This window comes from Rhinatrema bivittatum, chromosome 1 (genome assembly GCF_901001135.1).
Source record: "Rhinatrema bivittatum chromosome 1, aRhiBiv1.1, whole genome shotgun sequence".
In the NCBI taxonomy this organism is placed as follows: Eukaryota; Metazoa; Chordata; class Amphibia; order Gymnophiona; family Rhinatrematidae; genus Rhinatrema; species Rhinatrema bivittatum.
Window position 1 is genome coordinate 530,852,325 of NC_042615.1, and position 24,935 is coordinate 530,877,259.

Here is a 24,935-nt window from a genome sequence, read left to right on the forward strand (position 1 = left end):
AAATGGGTCTAGAGAATGCTGCGTGCACCAATTGGAGTAGTGACACAATTTGAATGCGTAATTTCACCGGATTGATGGTTTTCTTGCTGACTGAAGGACGTCTTGAATCAAGTCTGGAAGTGTGCTAGGGTCCTGTGTTCAACATCCATGTAGTTAGGTTTAGAGTTGAATGCAAGAGATGGAGAAGGCATCCCTTCTCCTGTGTCAATAAATTTGAGTCACTCTCAAGGTGTTGTGGAGGGGAGGCTGAGTACTGTATGAGATATGCATACCATGGCTGCCTTGACCAGGCAGGGGCTATTAGGATAACTTTGGCATAATCTCATATGCATTTTTTATAACTGTTCTGGGAATTAGTGGTAGTGGAGGAAACACGTAGAGTAATCCCTTGCTCCATGACAACAGGAAAGCGTCTGGCACTTCTCATTTAGGGCTGGGGCAAGCTGAACAGAAACAGCAAACTTTTTTGTTCTGCTCCATAATGAACAGGTCTATCCAGGGTTGAGCCCACAACGTCAGAACAAGTCGTCGACTACTGTCTGCACCAGAGACCATTCATATGGACGGAATATCCTGCTGAGGCAGTCCGCTTCCACATTCACAATGCCTGGAAAGTACTTTGCTTGTGTAGTTATGTTGGCATGGTCCGCCCAGTCCCACATTTACAAGCCCTCCTCACAGAGGTTCCAAGACCCAGTACCTCCCTGTTCATTCACAAAGAACATAGCTACCTGGTTCTCCATATGGATCATCAAAGCCGTTTTTTTGAGGAGGTGTTTGAACACACTGAGGGCATTCTGCATGGCCCTGAGTTCCAGTAGATTTATGGAGCATGTCCGTTCATCATGATTCCAAAGGCCTTATGTCTTGTATTAGAAGAGGTGAGCACCCTACCCCATTGTGGAAGCATCTGTCGTGGGATTGGATGTAACTGGGCATCTTCCTCCAATATGTTTTGTTGTTCCACCATCTTATTTCCTGTGCCATCGATTGAGCTACTTGGACCTTCGTTGACAACAGTTGAAAGAATTGGCACCATTAGCTTTTTAACCCCCATTGTAAACAATGCACATGGAGTTGTGTTAATGCAGGGGTGGGCAATTCCGGTCCTCGAGGGCTGCAAACCAGTCGGGTTTTCAGGATATCCTTAATGAATATGCATGAGAGAGACCTACATACACACTGCCTCAGTTGTATGCAAATCTATTTCATGCATATTCATTAGGGGTATCCTGAAAATCCGACTGGTTTGCAGCCCTCGAGGACCGGACTTGCCCACCCCTGTGTTAATGGGACTACATTAATGGCAGCTGCCATGAATCCGAGTAAAACCAGTACATTTTGTTGTTCTCTTGCATCGCAACATGTATTTTTGCCAAAACGCGGTTTGAGTGTCCTCTTGTGAGGGAGAAAAGCTTTGGATCCGATCTCTTTTTGTGCTCCTATGAACTGAATTTGTTGTGCCAGGTGGAGTATTGACTTCTATCTAGGCAGAATATTGTCATTTCAGAATGAGAACACAGTGTCCATTTGTTCGGTGCTACTATCAACTAGTCTTCCAGATAAGAAATGAGACACACTCCAGAATGATGTAGGTGTTCCACAGCCACAGCTAAGCATTTCATGAAAACTCTTGGGTCAGACGAGAGTCCACATGGGAGGACCTTGTATTGGTAATGTATCTGTCCTACCCTAAAGCAGAGATAGCACCAACAAGAGGGGTGGACTGGCATGTTTGCATATGCATCCTTTAGGTTGAGAGAGCACATCTAGTCTGGATGCACCGTGCACTGTTGATGAACCGTGCACTTTCTCTTTCAGCACCTGCTTCTTTTATACCTCTCTGGCACTTTGAGAAGGGCTCGTTGCCAACGCTTCTGGCACAGTTGGCATATCAGATGGCCCCTCAGACTTTGCATGGCACTTCTTGGCCTGGGAATCTTTTTTTGCAATTGGGGAGGTATGAGAGGACTTCCTCTTCACCCCATCAGTGCTGCGGCTACTGTCAGAGGAGGTACTACCTATTGGATGATTGGATTTCATTCTGAGGCGACCTGTCTTGTAGCCCTCTGGTGCTGAGCCCTCGGGGAAATGTGGCCAAGGTCTCGATAATTTGCCTGGTCGTATTCCGGGCCTAGGCATAGATAACAATAATTTTGGCCCTCCCTAATTTATTTTGAACTTTTATATACCGACATTCATGTAGAGAAATTACATATCATATCGGTTTACAGTGAAACAAAAACATTGCAAAAAGCAATACAATGAACTGGGAGAACACGGTAGAACTAAATTTACTATTATAGTAACTGTCAAATGAACAAAATCTGACTTGAAGCAATAAATGCGAATACATATAAAATAGAGCTTGGCAAACTCAGCTCCTATCAGCAGCAGCAGGAAAAGGAGCTTTGTCTCCATCTGTAAAAGAAAACCTCATCTCTCGATTAGTATCCAATATTTCAAAGGAATAGATTCTGGACTCTGGAGCTTGCTAGGATGACAAAATTAATGTGAGACCATTTAAGGAGGTTTTTACCTTCAGTTTCTTAATTTGGATAAGATATGCTACAGGTGAAACTTTGTCCACAATTTGAAATAATCCCTTCCAGGTAGGTAAAAATTTGCTACCCTTTGACTTATCCTTGCCAAAATTGAAATAAAACCCTTTACACCAATTTCGCACTCTAGAAGTTGTCCTCAGTTCAGATAGGCTTTTCTATCTCTAAGAGCCTGTTCTAGATTCTTTTGAGCAAAGGCAAATGTAGTCTGCAAATGTCTCAGGTGTGCAACTTATTCAAGTGCAACTGTAGCACTTGCCAAATTAGTGTCTTGCATTCCTGAAAAGAAAAAGTTAATTCTCTTTCATTATTTCAAATAGTGACATTATATGTCCATAGGAGCAATATTTAAATTCTGATGTTGGAAGGGAAGTTATGATAGCACTAAAAAGTGCTTTTTGGGCTGCTAAGAGCTGAAGATAGTTAAAGAGACAGGATCTCCTGCATCTATGCGAAGCGCAGATGAAAAGAGACTGAGGAAAGTTCTGGAACCGTCATTTGTGCAGGCAGACATGCACATGCTCAGTACACAAAAACTTTAATTGACTATGAGAGACAGCTCTTCCACTTGCCGCCTGATGACATCATCAATCGAGCATGGCTAAATCTGCCTGCTTATTGACATAAAAATTAATGGATCACTGGCAAAATGTCCTGTATTGACTTATTTTTTTAAATTAAAGAGAACTTATCACTTAATAGCAGAATCATGTAAAATATGAGGAATTTTATTTTTTTCTTACATTTACAAAAAGAGAAAACAGATTAAAAGTTGCAAATCTGAAGTGGCTTGGTTTTGTGATAGGGGTTTCATGATTTTGTTCTGGGTTTTGTAGCATCCCAAATAAAAAAAGTATAGAACCTCTATATTAAAAGGCTATACATTATTTCCAAAATGATCTCAAATAATCTAGAGGGAGCACCATATAGCATCTAATATCAATTGGCATAGAAGAGACAAGATAGCCCACATTCCTTCTGCATAATAAAGTTTACTTCCTTCTCAGGTTAGCTGGCCTATTACACAGAGCATATATGCTACAATATCAGACCTTTAGTCACTGTGCAATTTGCTGTTGTATTATGAACCTAAAATTACATTACAGTGGTTTTTAAAACTGTTGTCATCTTAGGGGCAATCAAAGTTATTTAGTTCACTGAATATTTATAGCACTGATACAGGCCCAGAATGTACCACTAATTTTACTACTAGGGAAAAAATTCTACAATAGGGAAGAGAATTTTCAAAGGGATTTTATTCAGGTGGTTACCCAGCTAGACTACTCTCAGTGAAAACTGTTTCCCCCTCAGAGCAAATAGAATTAGGTATGCCCAGGCTTTCACAGCAAGTGTACATTTAGCCGGACTAAAAAGAGACGAGAGGGAACCTATGTAGATTTGTATTTTCAAATGTGGGTTCAGTGTTTTTTTCCCATTGAGAAAGCAGGTGCAACGTATGTGGCCCAAGTACTTTGTAGCCAGTTTTCAAAGGGAAACTACCTGTGCTGTTTCCCTTTGAAAACTAGATGCAAGATCCACCGGTAGAAAAGTACCTGTGGACTTTGCAACGATATGGGCTCTGTAAATTGCCCCCATATACTGAGGCACAAATACTTAAGTATCAGTGAGCTAAAGTATAGACCGTAATAGGTTAATTTCATTTTTTTTTGTCTGCCTAGTTGGCACAGCATTGAAAATGAAAATAATTAAACTTGTGGACTGCAAACATTTTAATCTAATCTCATATCTAGTATAACACCAATATTCAGTATTTAATGTTTAACATGCTCAATCACTTGTCTCCAGATCCACACAAAAGTCATGCATCTGCTCAACCACAAAATATAGGTTTTAGATTTAACTGGCTTGTTATCCAGCAGTCTTCTGCTTGTCCCTGTTGAAAGAGCAAAAGAGTGAAATCAACCATTAGCATGGCAAAACAGAACACATTTTCATTTAAATAAAAACACCATTTCCAATTTTGATGAAGTATAAATGTGTTTGTATTTTATGTTTATCACTAATTCAGAAGCATTACGGCACCCAGAAATGAAGCCAGCGCAGACAAATGAGGCATTTGGATTGGCCATTCTGCACAGCTGGTGGGGAGTGGGAACCCTGCCAGCACGTCAATATGCTACGCTGGCGACCGTTGCAGGGTCTTCTTGCTGACAGGGAGTGGGAATCCCACCAGCACATCAACCTGCTGTGCCTTTCACTGCTGCGGGCTCTTCTTGCTGCTGGGGAGTGGAAACCCTGCCAGCATGTCAATTTACTGCTGGGTCTTCTTGCCGGCGGGGTGTAGAACTTGCCGCTAGTGATAGAACTTGAAAGGCACAGTGAGGCAACCGCTGCAGAGGACTTTTGGGGGACACTTGCTACCACTCCCAAAATTTTGCTGCCTGACATGGCTGCCTCACCCTGCCTCATTACAGAACTGCCCCTGGGGATAGTGAAACCTTATATCATCCTGGTCAAACAGAAAGTTAACCACAAAAAATTCATTAACAACACCCTCAAGGGATGCTACTTCAAGCTGCAAACCCTAAAAAAAACTGAAACCACTATTACATTTCAACGATTTCCGGACAATACTTCAGTCCGCAATATCCACAAAAATAGACTGCTGCAACTTGCTACTCCTTGGCCTTCCAAAAAACACCATCTCCCCCCTCCAATTGCTGCAGAACGCAGTTGCACGCATCCTCACCAACACGGGTAGGAACGAACACATAACCCCAATCCTTAAAGAACTACACTGGTTACCTATTCAACAGCGCATACACTACAAAACCCTCACAATAATACACAAATCCCTACACAACACAGATATAAACTGGCCCCATAGCACCTTCTCATTCCGCGACACAAACAGACCCACCCGTTCATGCTACCAAGCAACCCTAAACATTCTCTCACCCAGACTCACCCACTACAATGCCACCAGAGAACGCGCCCTATCCATTGCCGGACCCACACTCTGGAATTCTCTGCCTGCTGACATATGCCAAGAACACTGCCTGAACAAATTTAAACAAAAACTAAAAACTTGGCTCTTCACACAAGCATACTCATGATCTCAAGGACACCACACTGCATCCTACTACACCACCCTGCTTCCTATAACACCCTTTCTCCCTGCCATCACAATAACCTACGCCCCCTACACATACCTTAACACCTCACCACACAGTAGCTCTCCTCACGGAGAATACTAAACTCCACCTTACCCTAGCTTATCCTACTGAAAACGGTCCAGTCCACACTCCCAATGATATTATGACATTATTTATACCGGTCACATTATTATTATATTATTTAGCAACCCTGATTGGTTAAATTATAAACCTGTTACTGCTGCACGAAGCAAATATACTCTGCTTAGCTGTTTTTTGTTATACTTTTATTATAGCTTTTGTTAAAAACGTTATACTGTTATAGTTACTCTGTAAAAGCTGTTAAATGGGTTACAATGTAAAGCTATGTTGCTGACTCCATGTTAACTGTAAACCGATATGATGTCCAACAACGAATATCGGTATAGAAAAATCTTAAATAAACAAACAAACAAATAAATAAATAAATGTCAAGAAATACCAGTAATTACGTACGTTTCTCAGCATTACAATTTATTTATTTATTTATTTATTATTTCTATGCCACTAATACCAAGGCCGTAATCAACATATACATTAAAACAAAATGATAGACATAAAATAAAATCATTAAACATTAGTAATAAAATAACATCAAATAAAAATACATAACATTTTTTAAATAAGTCCAAATAAAACTGCGTTAGAGGCAGGGGTAATGGTAGACGGCAAACTTTCCCCCAAAAGGAAACCTCTAAAAACCTAAAATCCCCTCCTCTCCTAGCGACTCGACATTACTTTCTGTTGTTTTCTTACCTTTTCTTGCTTTTCAGCTCCTTCCCTTCTCTGCTGCCCTCCGGAGGGGGCAGCCGGCGGCGAAAGCGGCTCGCAGCGGTCCCCCCCGCGCAGGTCCCGGTTCTCCTGGCTCGGCAACAGCAGTACAACAGCTAGGGCTCCATCCACCCCAATCCTTCCTTCCTTCCTGGCTCGGACAAATTGTGAAGCGGCTTGCAGCGTCGTCCCCCCCTGCGCAGGTCCCGGTTCTCCTGGCTCGGCGTGAGGTGAGAGCCCACTGTTCTGGGACGTCACGGCATGCGTCACGCGCGCCCGTCTATGTGCTTTCATTGGCCGGAGCGCCCAAATCGACGGGCGCTCCGACCAATGAAAGCACGCCCATCTATTGGCCGAGCCAGGAAGGAAGGAAGGATTGGGGTAGATGGAGCCCTAGCTGTTGTACTGCTGTTGCTGTTGCCGAGCCAGGAGAACCGGGACTTGCGTGGGGGGGACCGCTGCGAGCTGCTTTCGCCACCGGCTGCCCCCTCCGGAGGGCGGCAGAGAAGGGAAGGGGCTGAAAAGCAACAAAAGGTAAGAAAACAACAGAAAGTAATGTCGAGTCGCTTCGGGAGGAGGGGAGGAGGGGAGGAGGGGATTTTAGATTTTTAGAGGTTTCCTTTTGGGGGAAAGTTTGCCGTCTACCATTACCCCTGCCTCTAACGCAGGGGTAAGGGTAGGCGGTAAGTTAGCAGGTTAAACGCGGGGCAAAATGGCAGGGTAAAATAGCGATAGTCGGGTCGCGCGTTACTGTATGGGAGAGAATAGCTAATTCGATCGTTTACATCTGATATACATGCCGCGTGCGGAAGGGGTTACCCGGGGATTTAAAGAGGCGGTAAGGATGGGTTAAAGGGGATAGTGTATTGCAGGAAGGGCTAACGCGGCCGGAAAGTGAGTAGAAAGCGGGTTAGGAGCAGGGTAACCGCGGCCCCACTTTACTGTATCGAGCTGTGAGTTAGCAAGAGGATTGCTTCGGCTACGTTTCCCAAGCTACTCTGCCTCCTCGAACGTACCAGAGGTACCCGCTCTTCGGGGGCCTCGCTCTTTTTCTTTACTTTCAGATTACAGATAGGAACCAGTACTCGTTCCTCGAGGGCCCATGTACCTGACACTCTGAATATTCTCTACTGCTTGGAAGCTATCGCTGTTACAAACAATTGTGAGTTACCATCGCTCTCTCAGAGCTTTCCCTGGAACCAGGTACTCGCTCCTTGAGGGCCTAAACCTTTCCAGTTCCTGAGCTTCCTTGAGACCTTATGTGAGTTTTGTCATCTAGTTCTGTTCATGAACTCTGCCTACTCTGCCTACTCACGTTTCTACAGTTTCTCAACAGCTCAGCCAACCTGGATCGCTGTTCCAGTACCTGAGGGACTACAGCCCTGCTGGGCATATGAGCTCACTACTGCCACCTCTGGTGGTTTCAAAAACCTGTTTAATAAAAGAACTAATGTGTGTCTGTCTCCATACTCAAGCCGAGCCGGTGGTCCCTCTCGGGATATCCTCCTGGGGACATGGTCATCTGCCACCAGTCCAGGGATCCACCCACAACTATATCAGATTCATTACAGATTGCTACTCCTTAGCAAGATGATATCTGAGACACTACAAGATTGCTGACTCCTCCTCCTTTAGGATCTATTAACAGATTGCTAACTCCTATCTGATTGCTCCTCCCACCAGACAGCAGACTAATAACAGTCCTCCTGCAATTTATCACAATCCGTTTGTGATTTAACTACTCTGAATAATTTTGTATCATCTGCAAATCTGATTACCTTACTAGTCGTATTCCTTTCAAGATCATTTATAAATATTGAAAAGCACTTGTCCAAGTACTGATCCCTGAGGTACTCCACTTTTCCACTGAGAAAATTGACCATTTAATCCTACTCTCTGTTTCCTGTCTTTCAACCAATTTGTAATCCACGAAAGGATTACTTCTTGGGAGTAATCCTATCCCATGACATTTTAGTTTCCTTAGAAGCCTCTCATGAGGGACTTTGTCAAATGCCTTCTGAAAATCTAAATATACTACATCTCCTGGTTTACATTTATCCACAGGTTTATTAACCCCTTCAAAAAAATGAAGCAGCTTTGTGAGGCAAGACTTGCCTTGGGTAAATCCCTGTTGACTATGTTCCAGTAAGTCATGTCTTTCTATATAATCTGTGATTTTGATCTTTAGAATAGTTTCCACTATTTTTCCCGGCACTGAAGTCAAGCTCATTGATCTATAGTTTCCTGGATCACCACTGGAGCCCTTTTAAAATATTTGGGTTACAAAGGTTACCCTCCAGTTTTCAGGTACAATGGATGATTTTAATGATAGGTTACAAATTTTAACTAATAGATCTGAAATTTTATTTTTAAGTTCCTTCAGAACCCTGGGGTGCATACCATATGGTCCACATGATTTGCTACTCATTAGTTCGTCAATCTGGCCTACCACATCTTCCAGGTTCACAGTGATTTGGTTCAGTTCATCTGACTCATCACCTTTGAAAACCATCTCCGGAACCGGTATCTCCCCAATATCCTCATTAGTAAACACAGAAGAAAAGAATTAATTTAGTCTTCCCTAAGAGCCCCTTTAACCTCTCGGTCATCTAACAGTCCAATTGACTCCCTCACAGGTTTCCTTCTTCGGATATATTTTAAAAAGGTTTTTAATATGAGTTTTTGCCTCTATGGCCAATTTCATTTCAAATTCTCTCTTAGCCTGCCTTATCAATGTTTTACACTTCACTTGACAATGCTTATGCTTCTTCCTGTTTCCTTCAGATAGATCCTTTTGACTAAAATATCCTCTTTCACCTCAGCTTTTAACCATGCCGGTAATCGTTTTGCCTTCCTCCCATCTTTCTTAATGCATGGAATACATGCCTTAGTTAAGCACAAGTTTTATCTTTTAATCTCTAGACTGTATTATACCCTCTGCTTCTTCTTCTTTGGCCTCTGGGGATTTTTAGAAGAAAATCCTTGCCCACTCCTTGCTGCTCCCTTCTGTAATCCTGGGTGAGGATTACCTCTCCATCCAGTCTCTTTCCCTTACAATATGAAGCAGTCCCATGCTCTGAAGAGTCAGGGCTTTTATCACTTCTGCTTTATTTATTTATTTATTTTATTTATTTATTTAAAACTTTTCTATACCGACATTCATGGGAATATCACATCGGTTTACAATAAACGAGGGTAACCAATAACTTTGGAAAAAAGAAGTTACAATTAACATAAGGAAGCTAAACTGGGGAGAAAGGGCTAGCATAGCAGTGTCAGGTAACCGAAGAGGAATGGTTACAATAAGGAGGTTTAAAAAATTATTAATAATGACCAAGCCCCTAGGGGATTTACCCCCTTGTCTGTCAAGAAGGTGAGGAAACTCTTTCTGTCACATAGCTGACCCCGAGCTCTGGAATATTCCTGCACTGGTTCCAGATTAACCTCTTGTCCCATGCACATCCTGTGCACTGCCAGCAGATGTTTACATACTATTTAAAATCATTCAGGGCTTCCTTCATGGGAAAGCTTTACTTCACTCTGAAACCCGCTAGCACTGTTAACTTCTATACACTTCTTGTGGAATAGGTGCTAGACTTAATTATGACCACCAATGTCTATCTCTGGCATTTTTCCATGACCTTTGGCTCATTATCCAGTTAAGCTTATGATTATTATCTCGTCTACCTTTTGCCCTAAATTTCTTATTCCCGTTCCCTTATTGCACAGAGCAAGAAGTACAATAGAAAACTAAGAAAGAAAAATATTAGGCCCAAAAATATGCTGGCCCTTAATCAAACTAGCTTTTAAGCAAATTAGCCTCTAGAACCCCTTCTGAAAGAAGATATCCTTGTAACCCTGATAGCTTTGAGTATGGCTGAAAGAAGAATTTAATATTGTTGCAGTAGTATTGGGGTGTTACAAAAGCATTAGGTCAACCAGAAAGGTACAGCAATTTCACAGAAGGAGGAGTGCTAAGAGCAGCTAAAGGAAGAGCTGAAAGCCCCAAGAGGTTTTATATAAATAGAGAAAAAGAAAGGGCCCAGGATGAGGGCCTGAGGACCCCAACATCCTGTGGGAAACAGGAAGAATGTCAATGATTACTGAATGCAAAACACTTCACTTCCCAAGTCACTGTCAACTATTCAGATCACAACAGGCCTGTCCATTGACTCCCATGTATCAATCCACAGCAAATCTTCATGACATCACAGAACTCCACAAAGAAGCAGTAGTTAGGACATTGAGAAGTTAGCCCAACGAAGCAATGTTATTTTACTTTTATTTTTAATCTGGCAGTTTCCTCCTGCTCATTTGCACTTCCAGCTCAATCAGAAAGGGATCTGGCACTATAAGCTCTTTTTTGCAATGTCCAGGGATTTTCCCCCCCTATTTTATTCTCCATCCTCTAATTACCTTGTTTGACCATTGCAGCGGTGGTCCTGGGCCAGGGGTCATGTACCATGGCTCCATCCAGAACTCTGCAATCATGGGTCCTGACTCTAGCCACTAGGTGTCGCCTTAAGCAATGACCATAACTCCTTCCCTGCTCAGGGCTGTGAATGCTGCCTCCACAGCTTTCCTAACCCAGTCAACTTGGGGACTGAACCAGAGATCTTCCCCATGGGGGCACACAGCACTACAGTTAAGCCACGAAACCAGACTGGTATTTAAGACTTTAGAATGAGAAACAGTAGTTTGTCAGTTACTTTTTTATAAAGTCCAAACCAAAATGTATAGAATCCTAAGGTCACACTTTAATCTTAAATTAAAGCACCCCAAAGAAACTTTTCAACAAAACAGTTCAGAATAAATTAATTGCAAAAATAAATGAAAAAAGTGAAGTTAAAAAAAGAGTTATGTACATAACATAACTTATGAACATACCCTTTTTCACTTTTCAATGTATTTTTCATTAATTATTATTTTTTTTCTAAACTGTTTTGCTGAAATGTTTTTTGAGGTACTTTCATTTAAGACTAAATTGTGACTTAGGGACCCAATACATGCTGATTTGCACTTTATTGACCTTGGTCTTTTGCCTATATCGCCTCTCTATTTTTTGCAGTACTTCTTCATAGAACTATACCAACAAAGTAGTAGAACAATTATATACTACATTTACAAATCAGAGAACTGAACATAAACTCAAAGAACTATAATTTCCAAAGAGGATTGTTTTAAAAGACAGCCCACATTAAATCAGGTGATTATTTTTCTTTCGTAATTTCTAGTAAAGTCCTCATTTAATTTTTGTAATCAATGTGTTTATAAAGTGTTTCAAACTGGTTTTAGATGTCAACATAAACTTTAACTACATTGCAATGTAGTTAAAGTTAATGTCAAACCAGTTTCCTAAACATTGCGAGAAATCCTAAATAAGGACTGTAACACAGCAATCCAACCTTGACTAACAGTTTGATATTTGGTGTGTAAGATCTACATTTTGCCATCTTGATTTGAGGACTATTTTACCAGTAAGACTGACATAAATCCACAATACATTGTAGTCCAAACTGTTAACACCTCTCACAAACAATATGTACTGTTCTCTAGGCATGTGCTTTTGTTTGAAGTGAAATAGGAAATCTCAACAAATTTCCCTCCTTCATTTCATTTTCTAAACAAAACGAATGAAAAAAAACTAACAAAATGTTGGTTTTGATTTTTCCATCAGGCCCTCTTCCCACCTCCCCATGACTAAACCCACAATGAAAAGCCCTCCCATCCTTGACCTCCCATGCCTCTTACCCCCTTCTGTGGCTCCATAAGGTCAGGAGCAATCCCAATTTACTCCTCCCTCGCCAGTGCTATATCCCAAAATTGTGCTGGAAGACTTAATGTAAATATTTGTAAAATACAAATATTACAATAATTTGTTTAAAAGATGCAGAATATTACAAAAGAATTATTATAAGTTAATAATTCAAGAAATCCCTATGCCGCTGTAACCATGTTTATATCATCAGTGCTCTGTAAAAATACTACTAATGACTTCTTATTTAGATAATCCATGACTTCTTTGCTCAGCTCAGTCAAGTATTTGGACAGATCTAAAAATGATAAACCACCTCTGTAGGAACTTTAAGAACATAAGAACATGCCATACTGGGTCAGATCAAGGGACCATCAAGCCCAGCATCCCGTTTCCAACAGTGGCCAATCCAGGCCATAACAACCTGGCAAATACCTAAAAACTAAGGGCCAGATTTTAGTAGGTACGCGCGGGCATAGATTTGTGCGCACAACCCGGCGCGCACAAATCTATGCCCGATTTTATAACATGCGTGCGCAGCCGCGCGCATGTTATCAATTCCGGGGTTGGCACGCGCAAGGTGGTGCACACTTGTGCACTTTGCACGCGCCGAGCCCTAGAGGAGCCCCGATGGCTTTCCCCGTTCCCTCTGAAATCGGAGCAGCCTTGGAGGGAACTTTCTTTCTGCCCCCCCCCCCACCTTCCCCCTCCCTTCCCCTACCTAACCCGCCTCCCAGCCCTATCTAAAGCCCCATCTGACCTTTGTTGCCGGAGGTCTCGGTCCCACCCCAGCCCCCTCCCCAGACTGCCCCGCCCATTCCCCACCCTTTTTTTCAATCCCCGGGACATATGTGCATCCCGGGGCTTGCGCGCGACACCGGGCCTATGCAAAATAGGCTTGGCGCGGGCAGGAGCGGATTTTCAGGGTTACCCACGTATATTATGCGGGTAACCCTTTTAAAATCCGCCTCTAAGTCTATTCCATGCTACTGTTGCTAGTAATAGCAGTGGCTATTTTCTAAGTCAACTTAATTAATAGCAGGTAATGGACTTCTCCAAGAACTTATCCAATCCTTTTTTAAACACAGCTACACTAACTGCACTAACCACATCCTCTGGCAACAAATTCCAGAGTTTAATTGTGCGTTGAGTGAAAAAGAACTTTCCCCCATTAGTTTTAAATGTGTCAAATGCTAACTTCATGGAGTGCCCCTTAGTCTTTCTATTATCCGAAATAGTAAATAACTGATTCACATTAACTCGTTCTAGACCTCTCATGATTTTAAACATCTCTATCATATCCCCTAGGGATGTTGATGGCAACCAAACAGCATGCACTTTCAGACAATTGATGCTCCAGAGTGACTGCTCTGCCCTCCAGTGCCCCTATGCCAACAACTCCTGAAAGTGAAGCCTCCCAACCTGGAGGCTTGTATCCGTCATGAGCACCAGCCAGTTCAGATCTTGCAAAGAAACTCTCTTCCTTAGATGGTCTGCCTACAATCACCATTTCAGTTTGATGCCAATTTCTACTGGTAACTGAAGACGTATTGAGTAGTCCTAAGACAGTGGACTTCATTGGGAAAGCAGTGTGCGCTGAAGAGGATGCGTATGTGCCCTTGCCCACAGAACTATTTCTAGGCTGGCTGCCATCAAACCGAGCACCTGCAGATAAGACAATACCATTGGGTGAACTGCTTCTATCAATAGTCACACCTGAGCCATCAGCTTCTGAATGCAGTGTCTGGAGAAGGTTCTGGGTGTGGTGGCCAAACCAAAGGGGAGCGCTCAAAACTGATAATGTCACCCCAAAACGACGAACCACAGAAACAGTTGATGCTCCAGACGAATGGGAATATATAGATATGCTTCTGACAAATCCAGAGATGTAAGAAACTCCCCTGACTCTAATGCCATTATCACCGATTGTATGGTTTCTCTGTGGAAATGAATCATTCGCAAATGACGACTGACTCTCTTCAAGTCCAGGAAGGGCTGAAAAGAACCCTCCTTCTTGCACACAATGAAATAAATGGAATAATAGAACATATTTTCTTGTGATTTGGGCACTGGAATAATGGCACACAAGCTCAGAAGTCTCGACAACGTAGTCTCCACTGCCTGCCTCTTTTGCAGGCGGGCAGACTCACACCACTTATCTGCTATTTTTTCCAACTCACTCCCAAATAAGAGTGATCCTTTAAAAGGTAATTTCATAAGATTAGACTTTGAAATTGCATCAGCCGACCAATTCTGCAGTTACAGCTAACATCTAGCTGCTAACACCAAAGCCACCCTTCTGGCAGAAGAATAGATCAGGTCGTAGCCCGCATCCACCAAAAAAGCAACTTCTGGTTCCATCACTGCCCTGGAATTCAAACCAGTCTCATCAACCTCCTGAGATAGACACAAACAAGCACAAGCCACCAGGGGCAGCAAGAAGCTATTTGCAAATTCATTGCCACTGCCTCAAAAGCCTGTTTAAGGATAGCCTCAATTATCCTATCCTAAGCATTCTTCAATGCTGCTCCTCCTTCTTCCAGAATGGTTGTCCGCTTGGTGATGGAACACTCCAGTGCATCCACTTTCAGAAAACACAACTGCTCCCTCGCCACTGGATCCAGGTAGTACAGATCTTCCAAGGCTCAACTCCCTTAAAAATTAACTTCCGGAGCGCCCCATTCAAGATCAATCAATTCTTGAATAACATCCATAATGGGAAAGAAACATGGTGCTTTATGCAAAGTAACCAAAACAGGATTTTTCTTTGGCTCAGACATGGGATCAGTACTCCCAGAATCTTCTGTGTTTGAGAGTTTAGCACTGGCAACTCATCTCTATGAAAGAAGCACAACATTGTTCTATAAGTTTCCAATCCCGGAGGAATTTCCCTATCCTCCAGGGAGTAAGGATCTCCTTCCTCATTTGAGCCATCCAGGCCCCATCAGTGTGACCTGCAGCTGCCCAAGACGCCTTCCAACGTTTACCTGTGGTACCAGCCTTGCAGGAGTCTGCAGCATGCGATCCTGAACTTTCAGGTTTGGCCAGCTCTGCCAAATGTGTCTGTAGAAAGGACTGCAGCCCCTGAAAAAATTCCACCCAAGAGAAAGCGGAAGGGCCATACCAAAACCAGGGGTCATCAGTCTGGTGCCCACTGGGTTGCCTTCCCCTGCTGATGAACCAGTTAGGGGAGTCTCAAAACCAGGTGAAACTTCAGGTCCTCCTCTGGTTCCCTTCTTGCAACCTGATAGGAAGGGCCGGGCTCTGCAAAATCAGTTGGAGACAACTCACCCTGAACCTCCAAGCAGCACTGACAAAAATTAGAGTGGATCCCTGGATGTGATGCCCGAATATGGCAAGTCATGCAAATTGCAAGGCGCTTAGTCTTCTTTGCTACTGGTGCCATGTTAAAAAGGATGTCCAGAGGCAGCATGCTCAACAACACAAGCATTGAACAATTGTGCATCCAACAGTGCATTCATATCCGGCAAGCCCGGACAGGCCATCCATAAATCGGACACCAAGAAATTAGGACGCCCAAGAATATGAAGCTTACATATATACTCCGTTGAATGCTCGTCCTACATATGCCCAAAACTTGGACATCCAACCACACAGTCCAGACAGAAGGTCAGCCTGGACGCACAGGTACGAACCGACATCAGGCACTGCTTTTGCGAGCGACTTGTGCAGAAGCACGCAAACGCTGTCGCAGCCTACCATGCGGTGTCCCAGTGAAGCCTGAAAGTGGGGCCTAGCCCAAAGGGCTGCTCAACTCGCCAAAACTACTGCGACTCCCCAAGTCCCCCACGGAGACGGGAACACACGTTGGATCGACGCACTGAGGCTCAGAGACCAGAAACAGAAGAGGAGAGAGGAATCCCTAAATCTCTCTCTTTTTACTCTTTTTTTTTTTTTTTGTAACTCTTTACCTGGGCTCAGCCTGTCCTAGCTGAGTACAGAGTTGGTTTCCAGCAGCAGAGAGGGAGGGCTAATGCCTTCACCGCTGTGCTTGGCTTCCTGCACCTGCTAGCCTCTCAGCTGATTCTCTCCTGGCATGCTGGGAACCGGCTACCGGACCAAGGCACTTGACTGAGGGTGGGATCAACAAATATCACCTCAGGAGAACTCAATTGAGGGAGGGACCATAAGGTATGGTAAGGGACCTCAGGAGAAGCGGTGCATGATTAATCCTTCTCTTTCTCCTTTTCTTTTTTTTTTTTTAAAAAAGCAATGCCCAGTAGGGAGATGTATGTCCACCATCTGCTGGAGATGGAGAATACTGGTGGGCTGATGTCAGAGCAGGGGAGTATATATACTGTAACGTCAGCTTTGCTCTTTCTCCATCTGCTGGTAGAGGTGCATAACCCACTGGTCGTGGATTAACCTGTCTGAATGCTGAGAAATAAAAAGTTTACGTAATTTTATTCAAAAGGAAAAAAACCCTCTAAGTTTACTGTGATACATATACAATGAACTTTAATAATATGGATCTGCAATAGGCTTGTGTAAAGTATTTTTTCTCTATTTTCTCCTTTTTACAATATGTGGATTATAACAGTATGGTACATGTAATATAAAACGGTACAACGGAATGAAGAAGCATTTCGACTGCTGACCTTGGAGAAGTTGACAGCTCAGCAATATCTCTGCTCCAGTAAACTGTTTGGAGAACTTCTTAATGAGATTGACTTCCTTTCTAAGATATCCTCAATTTCAGCATTAGTAGCTCCCTATAAAGATCACATCTGATTAGTTTCAAGCATTGAATCAGAACACATTTTCACAAAGACACACAAACTGATTTAGCAGGTGTTCTTTGGAGAGTCAGAACTGCCTGCTGCTACATGCTCTGCAATAAAAGGCTCTTCACAGATAGTTTTCTTTTGTTCATGATGCTGCCCCTTTGAATGCAATACCATTAAGTATCATTAAAACATTTGTTGCCAGATAACAGCTGATAGCCAGATGGAGGCATGGCTCTAGGTGAAAGATTTTGGTTCCACATTAGATACTGTGATACAAATGAATTTTAACTGATGGAGTTTTTAAGCAGGAAGATTCAGTCAAACCAGATGTTCAGATCCAACAACAGTACAGCAATAATACAATATCATTAAAGCTTCACTGCCTATTTTGTATGCGTACGCACCATGGAAAGCCTCTGCCGGGCACCATTTGTGCTCAGAAGACTCCGCACTCTGTCATGAATTGATTCCCATGCGTTTGGCTGATATGAGGAATACCTGAAAAAAACAGAGGAGTTTCAAGTTCTTATCTGTTTATTATATTATATGCTATCTTTTCAGAAAACTAAGGGATTTTGTAAAAACAAGCCCTAATTTCCACAGAGCATTACCCCCAATCACTGTCTAGGCACATACTTTTATTGGTTTCAAATGCTCCAAAAAGCTGAGAGAAATCGGTCTGTGTTCTTTCTGTTTAGAAGAATACTGGCTTCACTCAGAAAAGTGAATGTGTATGTTGAATAATGGCAATAAGAAGATAATTATGCAATCAGAATAATGTTCCCAATTTGCAAGATTTTCAAGTGTATGGTGAGAATTTATAGTCCAACTGAAACTGAAAAAGCCAGTGATGCTGGTGATGATGACACAAGCTATGTCTCACTTTAGCATAAGCTCATTGCCTCTGGGAGCCGTGCCCCCCAAGCTGCGACATTACCTACGAGCACATAGGCACACTGCTGATCCCACACTAATCTTTAACACCTTTAATCCCTTCCCTAGGGTGGGTGGGTGGGTTGTTTGTCCCTTGGGAGAGGAGAAAGAGGCCGGCTGCGGTGCGGCTCGCGCTTAAGTACGCGGGCCGGCGTCATCAGGGCCGGCCGTGGCTGTCCCCGATGACACCAGCCTGAAGGAACGCCCCTCCAATTGTGTGGCGACGCCACCGACATCATCGGGACGCGCCACGCGCATGTTATAAAATCTGGGGTTGGCACGCACAAGGGGGTGCACAATAGTGCACCTTGCGTGCGCTGAGCCCTAGGGGAGCCCCGATGGCTTTCCCTGTTCCCTCCGAGGCCGCACCAAAATCGGAGTGGCCTCAGTGGGAACTTTCCTTCCGCCCCCCCCCACCTTCCCCTTCCTTCCCCTACCTAACCCGCCCCCCAGCCCTACCCAAACCCCCCTAACCTTTGTTTGACAAGTTGCGCCTGCCTCTGGCCACGCCCACTATGCCCCGGGCCGCCCACGCCACGCCCCTTTTTTCAAACGTGCATCGCCGGGCCTATGCAAAATAGGCTCGGCGTGCGTAACCCCCTACACGTGTAAATCCAGCTGGATATATGTGCGTAGGGCTTTTAAAATCTGCGCCTTATTGTTATTCTTTAAGCATCAGTCAGGAAATGATGAAGGTTCAAGTATGAATTCTTATTATTGCTAGTAGTAAGGTAAAATTATTTAATACTTCTGGGAGTGACATTAATACCCATTCTTAAAAAAGAGTTATCACATTCTATTAATGGAATGGACAACTGCACTTTGAAACTATGATATCATTAGATACATAACAGATTGCCATTCTTTTGGGACTTGAGTATGGTTGTATATTTTTCTTGTTATTTTCAAACTTAAAATTGCATTTAACAACTCACATAAAGGTTACATAGGATGAAAAGCTTGAAAATTCTACTATGCAGAGTAATTTTATAATTGTTAAAGTCTACACAGACCTTTTGCACCCAGACCTTACCTTAAATTTTCAAAGTGACATTATGTTTATAAATTGCCTTTGAAAATTTATGCGTAATTGGCCTGAGACAAGCACAAACTCTCCTGCAGAAAATTATACCTGCTCTATCGAGGGTATAATGTGTGCAGGTTAACTTATTGTGCATGCTTTTTAGAATATAAAAGTATGTGCACGAGTCCCAATTCTGTTCCCCAGGACATCTCCTGCCATTGCACATAAAAGGATGCAAGAAATTAGGTTATATGCATATTTTTATGTGCATTGAGCACCTGACTATTTCATAACAGTCATTTACATTCACAAAAGGCTTTGAAAAGCAAGCTTTTAAAGGTGAGGCAGGAATATATGCATAAGAAAAATGACTGGGACCAGCAGCTTGCACTACGAATAATAAAAGTGAGTTGTGTCTGTGAATGTCAGGTTTGTTTGTTGAACAGTTGCCATGTGCACATGCACAGACAAACAGCATGTAGCACACAGTGCTGCATGCTGTCCCCACATCTCACATTTAACTGTGCTATTGGAGCTGGTGGGTGGGCTTGTGGAGTTCATGTGGCTGGCTTGGACTGCTAGTCTTGCTGGGAGAAGCTGGCAGGCTTGCTAGCAGATGGCTGCAGTGCCGACCCCAGCAAGGGGTGGGAGATGAGTCAGACCAGGCAGGACAACCTTGCACATGCTAGGACAGACAGCAGCACTGTGGGGGGAAAATGGGCTATATGGGTTGAAAGACAGATGTGGAGGTAGGAGGGTGAGTGAGGAGGCTGTTTTAGCCCATCACTTGTGATAGCCTCTTCATTTAGTGTTCTTAATAAACATGTGCCCTCAATATACAGAATTTTGATTAGACAAATTCCACTGACTGCTCTACACTAATCATATACTTTTAACCTATGATAAAAAAAAATAGTAATGTAATATTTTATTTTAAATTTAGCAGCAGATGCAATACTAATTGAACAGCTTGAAGAATATGCATGTTTGCCACATGTGTTTGATTTAACCTCCACTCAGGACTTAGATCAATGTTTTGGCAAAAAGTTATTCAGCATCTTGGATGAATCAATATATTTGTATCTTATAGTTGAAAGAGGATGCCGAAAAGCCATCTGCATCTCAGAGAAACCACAATCCCTCCCCAACCTCTTCTCCACCTTTCCACTTTATGCATGTTTTTAGACCAATCCCTGCTCTCCAGCAAGTAACACATTATTAGGTTCATTACAATACGCATGGGCCTCAATATCCCTTTTTTAAAAACATCATGCAGACCTGGTTGAACCCATTGGTGCTTCTGTACCATCATCTACTATGTTGCTATGATGTGCAAAGACACTATCATGTCGTCAGCAAAATCTGGACCAGAGCAGAGGATATGCATGGAGCATCCTCACAGTGTAAGATTATTGCAAATTAAGGTCAAGAAAGTAGATGAAATCATTTGCCCACATTTCAGTCACTACTGGACTTCATTTAAATATGCTCTGAAACACTTATGTGACCTGCTCAATAAAAAACTAACATGGGAAAAAAATAGCATAAAACCACATGTAGAAAATCTCTCTCCCATCAAAATACCTCTCCTATACTTTGGGGGAAAATAATAGAAAACTAACATGTATAAACATTAAAAAAAAAGAATTACTTCCATTTAAACACTATGGGGTCAATTTTAAAAGGAGTGTGCATGCGTCCATGTGCATGCGGTTCCCGGTGTGCGCACATGGATGCGCCGATTTTATAAAATGCACGTATCGGTGTGCACATGCTATAAAATATGGGTCCTGCACGCACATACGTGCCGGATTTTCATGTCCACGCGCGCATCTCCAGGCGGTGGCTTGCTCCGCTTGGGGGGGGGGGGGGGGATATTAGAAAAATACGCACGTCAACGCAATTGGGCATCCTCCAGTTTCCTCCCAGTCTGCTCCAATTAAGGAGCGGACTGGGAGGGAATTTCCTATCCCTAACCTTACCCTTCCCATCTCTTCCCCTCTCCTCCCCGACCCCTAACCTAACCCTATCTATCCCTAAATTTTTTATTTTAATACATACTGCTCCCCAAGAGCAGACGTAATCTCCACACACCGGCTGGCTGCTGGCATGTGCTTTCCCGGGACAGCGGCTAATGACATTTTCCTGGCCCACCCTCCTCCCCGCCCCTCCCCCACCCAGACCATGCCCCCCCAGTCTGCCCCTTTTGCAGGGCCCGGCACTTCAGTGTATAATGGGGGTTACATATGTAACCGGGCTCGTTCTAAAATGCACGCGGCATGCGCAAGGTCCAGCCACGCGCATATCCCCCGTTTTTCACAAGCGTGGCCTTTTTAAAATCGGGCCGCATGACGGTAACTTTAAAATGAGTGCGAGGGCGCCCATACACGCATGTATGGGAATGCAAGCGGACATACACTGAAATTTCAAATCATGCGTGCAGTTGCTTGTGTAAGATTTAAAATACGCCTCCCGCATGTATGTGTGCTCCTAATTTTAAGCTGTTAATTGAGATAATGTATTTTGTGTATCTTCCTTAGGACTTTGTTTACTTTAACTTGCGCATGTAAGCAAACTTTAAAACACGCTCGCGTAAATTACATTCCCAGTTTTACTAATTAGTCCACCAGTTTACCCAGTCCATCTCAAGGTCATCCAGATCCCTCTGGTTCTTCAGCCTGCACTCCCCAGAGTTGATGCAGACCCAGCCATTTTAGGTCTTAACAGAGTTTTATGCAGACGTACACCTCATTAAGTAAATGTGCAGCTAACAGCCCACTGTGCGCTGAGGCCACCAGATTTAAAAAACAGATTTATGCTCTTAACTGTTGGGCCCGCCCTGGAACACCCCCAAAATGCCCTGACTCCGCCCCCATTTTTTTACTCATGCCCACGTATGTATATATATATATATATATATATATATATATATATATGTAATTTGTGACTTTTAAAATACACTTTGCTTACGCTCAGCCAAGATACTCGACCTTTTAACGTGAGCAACGCTTTTAAAATTCACCCCATACCTTTCCCTAAATTACTTAAATGATGGCCTGCCCATAAAGATGCCTCATTGGATGCTCAAATGAAAAAGGGCACCTTTCTTCGACACAGAAGGATCAACAATCCACCCTCTTCAATGCCTGGATGACCGGACAGCTCCCAACAGCATTAGAGAGGGTAATTTTCAACAGTGCGTGTAAGTCAGCACATACATGTATAAGCATATGCACACAAAGTTATGCCCCACAGTTTATAAAATATCACATCTCTGCCTCAAAAGCGTGCAGAAACAGGCTAATTTTAAAACAAATGCATGTGCGCCAATACACTCACATATTGGTGTGCGAGCAAAGATAAGATGGCATTTTAAATCGTGCGCACACATGTTTTAAAATACACCAACTATGCATAAGTATGCTCCTAATTTTAAGATGTTATTTGAGCACAGCTAGCGTTCGTGTCTTCCATAGGACCTTGTCAGCTTTTACGCACGTATGTAGGCGAATATAAAACATGCTCGAGTGAGGGACAACCCAGTTTTTCCAATTAGTCCACCAGTTTTCCCAGTTAAGACCAAGGTCTTCAACACCCCTCTGATTCTTCATCCTGCCCGCCTTCCCCCCAGTTGACCCAGACCCCTCACCCTGTCCTGTAAGTCCTAAAATTCAAGATCTACAGATTTGCTCCCCATCTGGAGTAGCAGTAAAGTTACGCAGATAACAATCCAATGGGCGCTCCGGTCTCCAGTTTTAAAATATGGAGTTATGCACATACCCAGAACACCCATGTGTTGCCCATTCCTCGCCCCTTTTCAGGCCTCTTATTTTCGATGCAAGCACTGGAATATATGTGTGCGTATACACATTCACTCTCACCGGGGCCTTCCTCTTCGCCGCAAGTGGAGCGCGGCATGCAGGGGCCTTCCCCTTCCTATTCTGTGCAAAATTGCTAAATTCTGTGCAGAAAATGGCAGAGGAGACCCTGGTATGCCATGAATGGAGCATGCGCCATTCCTGGCAAAGGGGAAGGCCCCTACGTGCCGCGCTCAGCTCGCGGCAAAGAGAAAGGCCCCAGTGAGAGTGAATGTGTGTAGAGAGGTGTGTGAGTGGAGGGGGGATGAGGTGAGAGAGAGCAGGGGGATGAGCAGGAGCGTGTGAGAGTTGGGAGGTATGAGAGGAGGGTATGAGAGAGAGGGGGAAGGGGTCAGACAGAAAGAGGGGGGAGGGGGAGAGAGAGAGAGCAGGGGTGTGTGTGAGAGAGAGACCAGGGAGGGTAAGCAGGTGGGTGTGAGAGAGAGCAGGGGGGGTACTTGAGTGTGGGTGCCAGAGAGAGGGAGCCTATATGAGGAGATTGTAAAGGAGTGTGTATGTGTGTGAGAGACTGGGAGCTCGTGTGTATGAAAAATGGATCGTGTGTATGTGAGGGTGCTAGCCTGTGTGAAGGGACTGTGTATTTGTGAGAGAGCACCTGTGTGAAGGGGTGCGTGAGAGAGAAACATAGGTAGCCTGTGCGAGGGTGTATTCGTGAGAGAGAAAGGGATCTTGTGTGGATGTGTATGTAAGAGAGAGGGCCCCTGTATGAGGGTATGTGTGTGCGCGAGAGAGTGAGGGAGCCTTTATGAGGGTGCGTGGATGTACTCTAGAGAGAGGGAGTATGTATGTCAGAGAGGGAGGGACAGAGGGAGCCTGTGTGAGGGGCAGTACTGAGAATGGGGTCAAATTCTGAGAGTGGCGATAGAGTGGAAGGGGTTGAGCCTAGAGGTGGAGGGGAGAGATACTGACAGGTAGAGGAGTTGGGGCCTGAGAGGGCAAAGTGGCCAGGGGAGTAGGGAGCGTGAGTAGAAGGGACACTTACAGTGAATTTCTAGGGAAATTCTGCTCAAAATATTTAAAATTCTGTATCTTTAAGTAATATTTTTTTCTGTATTAATTTAAAATGTAATTACTTAAAAACTGTCATGTAAATTGTGTTATTTTGACCAATATAAAGTTTGCTGAATTTTAAGCTTTTGTGCGCTGAAATTTAAATTTTTTTGCACAGAATTCCCCCAGGAGTAGCATGTGGGCATTTTTGTACAAGCGATGCTTTTAAAATCTACCTCGTATGTTTGAGTATACACATAGACGACAACTTTTAAACTGGCACACAGGTGCACATGTGTGCCCGTTCGCCAGCCTGTGATCAAGGACGTGGCCATTTTATAACATATGCAAGTATATGCTCAAGGGTTATAAAATAACATGTGCACATGGTCTTAAGTGGATGTGTGCCTAATCATGCAAATGCTGTTTCTGCCGGGTAAGGTAGGGGAGTCTAAAAGACGTGCGCCAACACCATAACCAGTTTTCCCAATTCGTTCCCAGTTCATCTAGGTAAGGGATAGGACTTCCAAACCCTCCTAGTTTAATAGCCTCCCTTCTCCCATGTTAGCCCCTACTTTTAAAACCCCACTGATCTTTCTAGAATTTTTTCTTTTACAACTTACATGTCAACCATAGCAGAAATAAAGTTACGTGGCAGGGGACCCCAGCACGTGCCTGAGCGCGTAAGTATTTACACGGTAGTTCCAAGTTAAAATCCAGGAACGCCTTTTCTGAGCCTTTCATTTGTGCACGCAGCGGCAAATATGTGCGCAACCAGGCGGCTTTTAAAATCCGATCGGCACACCGGCCAGACTTGAGCACATATCTCCTAGTTTCGGCATGCGCTGGGCTTTTAAAATTCATCTTATATTTTTTAACGCATTGAACCGCATACTTTCTATACCTATTTTATACAAGTACACACTCATATTCTACGTATGAAATGTGTGATCTCATTTCCATGACTTATTTAGGAGGTGTAAAAGCATACGTCTGAAAAGGTAATTTATCAAAATGCGTTAGGGTGTTATCGCGGACGTTAGTGTCCTAATGCCCGAGATAACAGCATAACCCATGCAATACATAGCGCATCGCAAAATGCATATGCAAATTTAAAATT

General features: G+C 43.5%; 1 protein-coding gene across 1 annotated transcript in view; it reads right to left on the minus strand.

Annotated features, from left to right (window-relative positions):
- Positions 1-1,245: 1,245 nt before the first annotated feature.
- Positions 1,246-24,935, minus strand: part of SPATA6L (spermatogenesis associated 6 like) — a 183,778-nt gene continuing 160,088 nt past the window's right edge. The window contains exons 11-13 of the mRNA XM_029613496.1: positions 17,395-17,488; positions 16,862-16,975; positions 1,246-4,455 (exon numbers count right to left, since the gene is read on the minus strand). Of these exons, the coding sequence (XP_029469356.1) occupies positions 16,880-16,975; positions 17,395-17,488 (190 nt within the window). The 3' untranslated portion in view covers positions 1,246-4,455; positions 16,862-16,879. The remainder of the gene's footprint in view (positions 4,456-16,861; positions 16,976-17,394; positions 17,489-24,935) is intronic.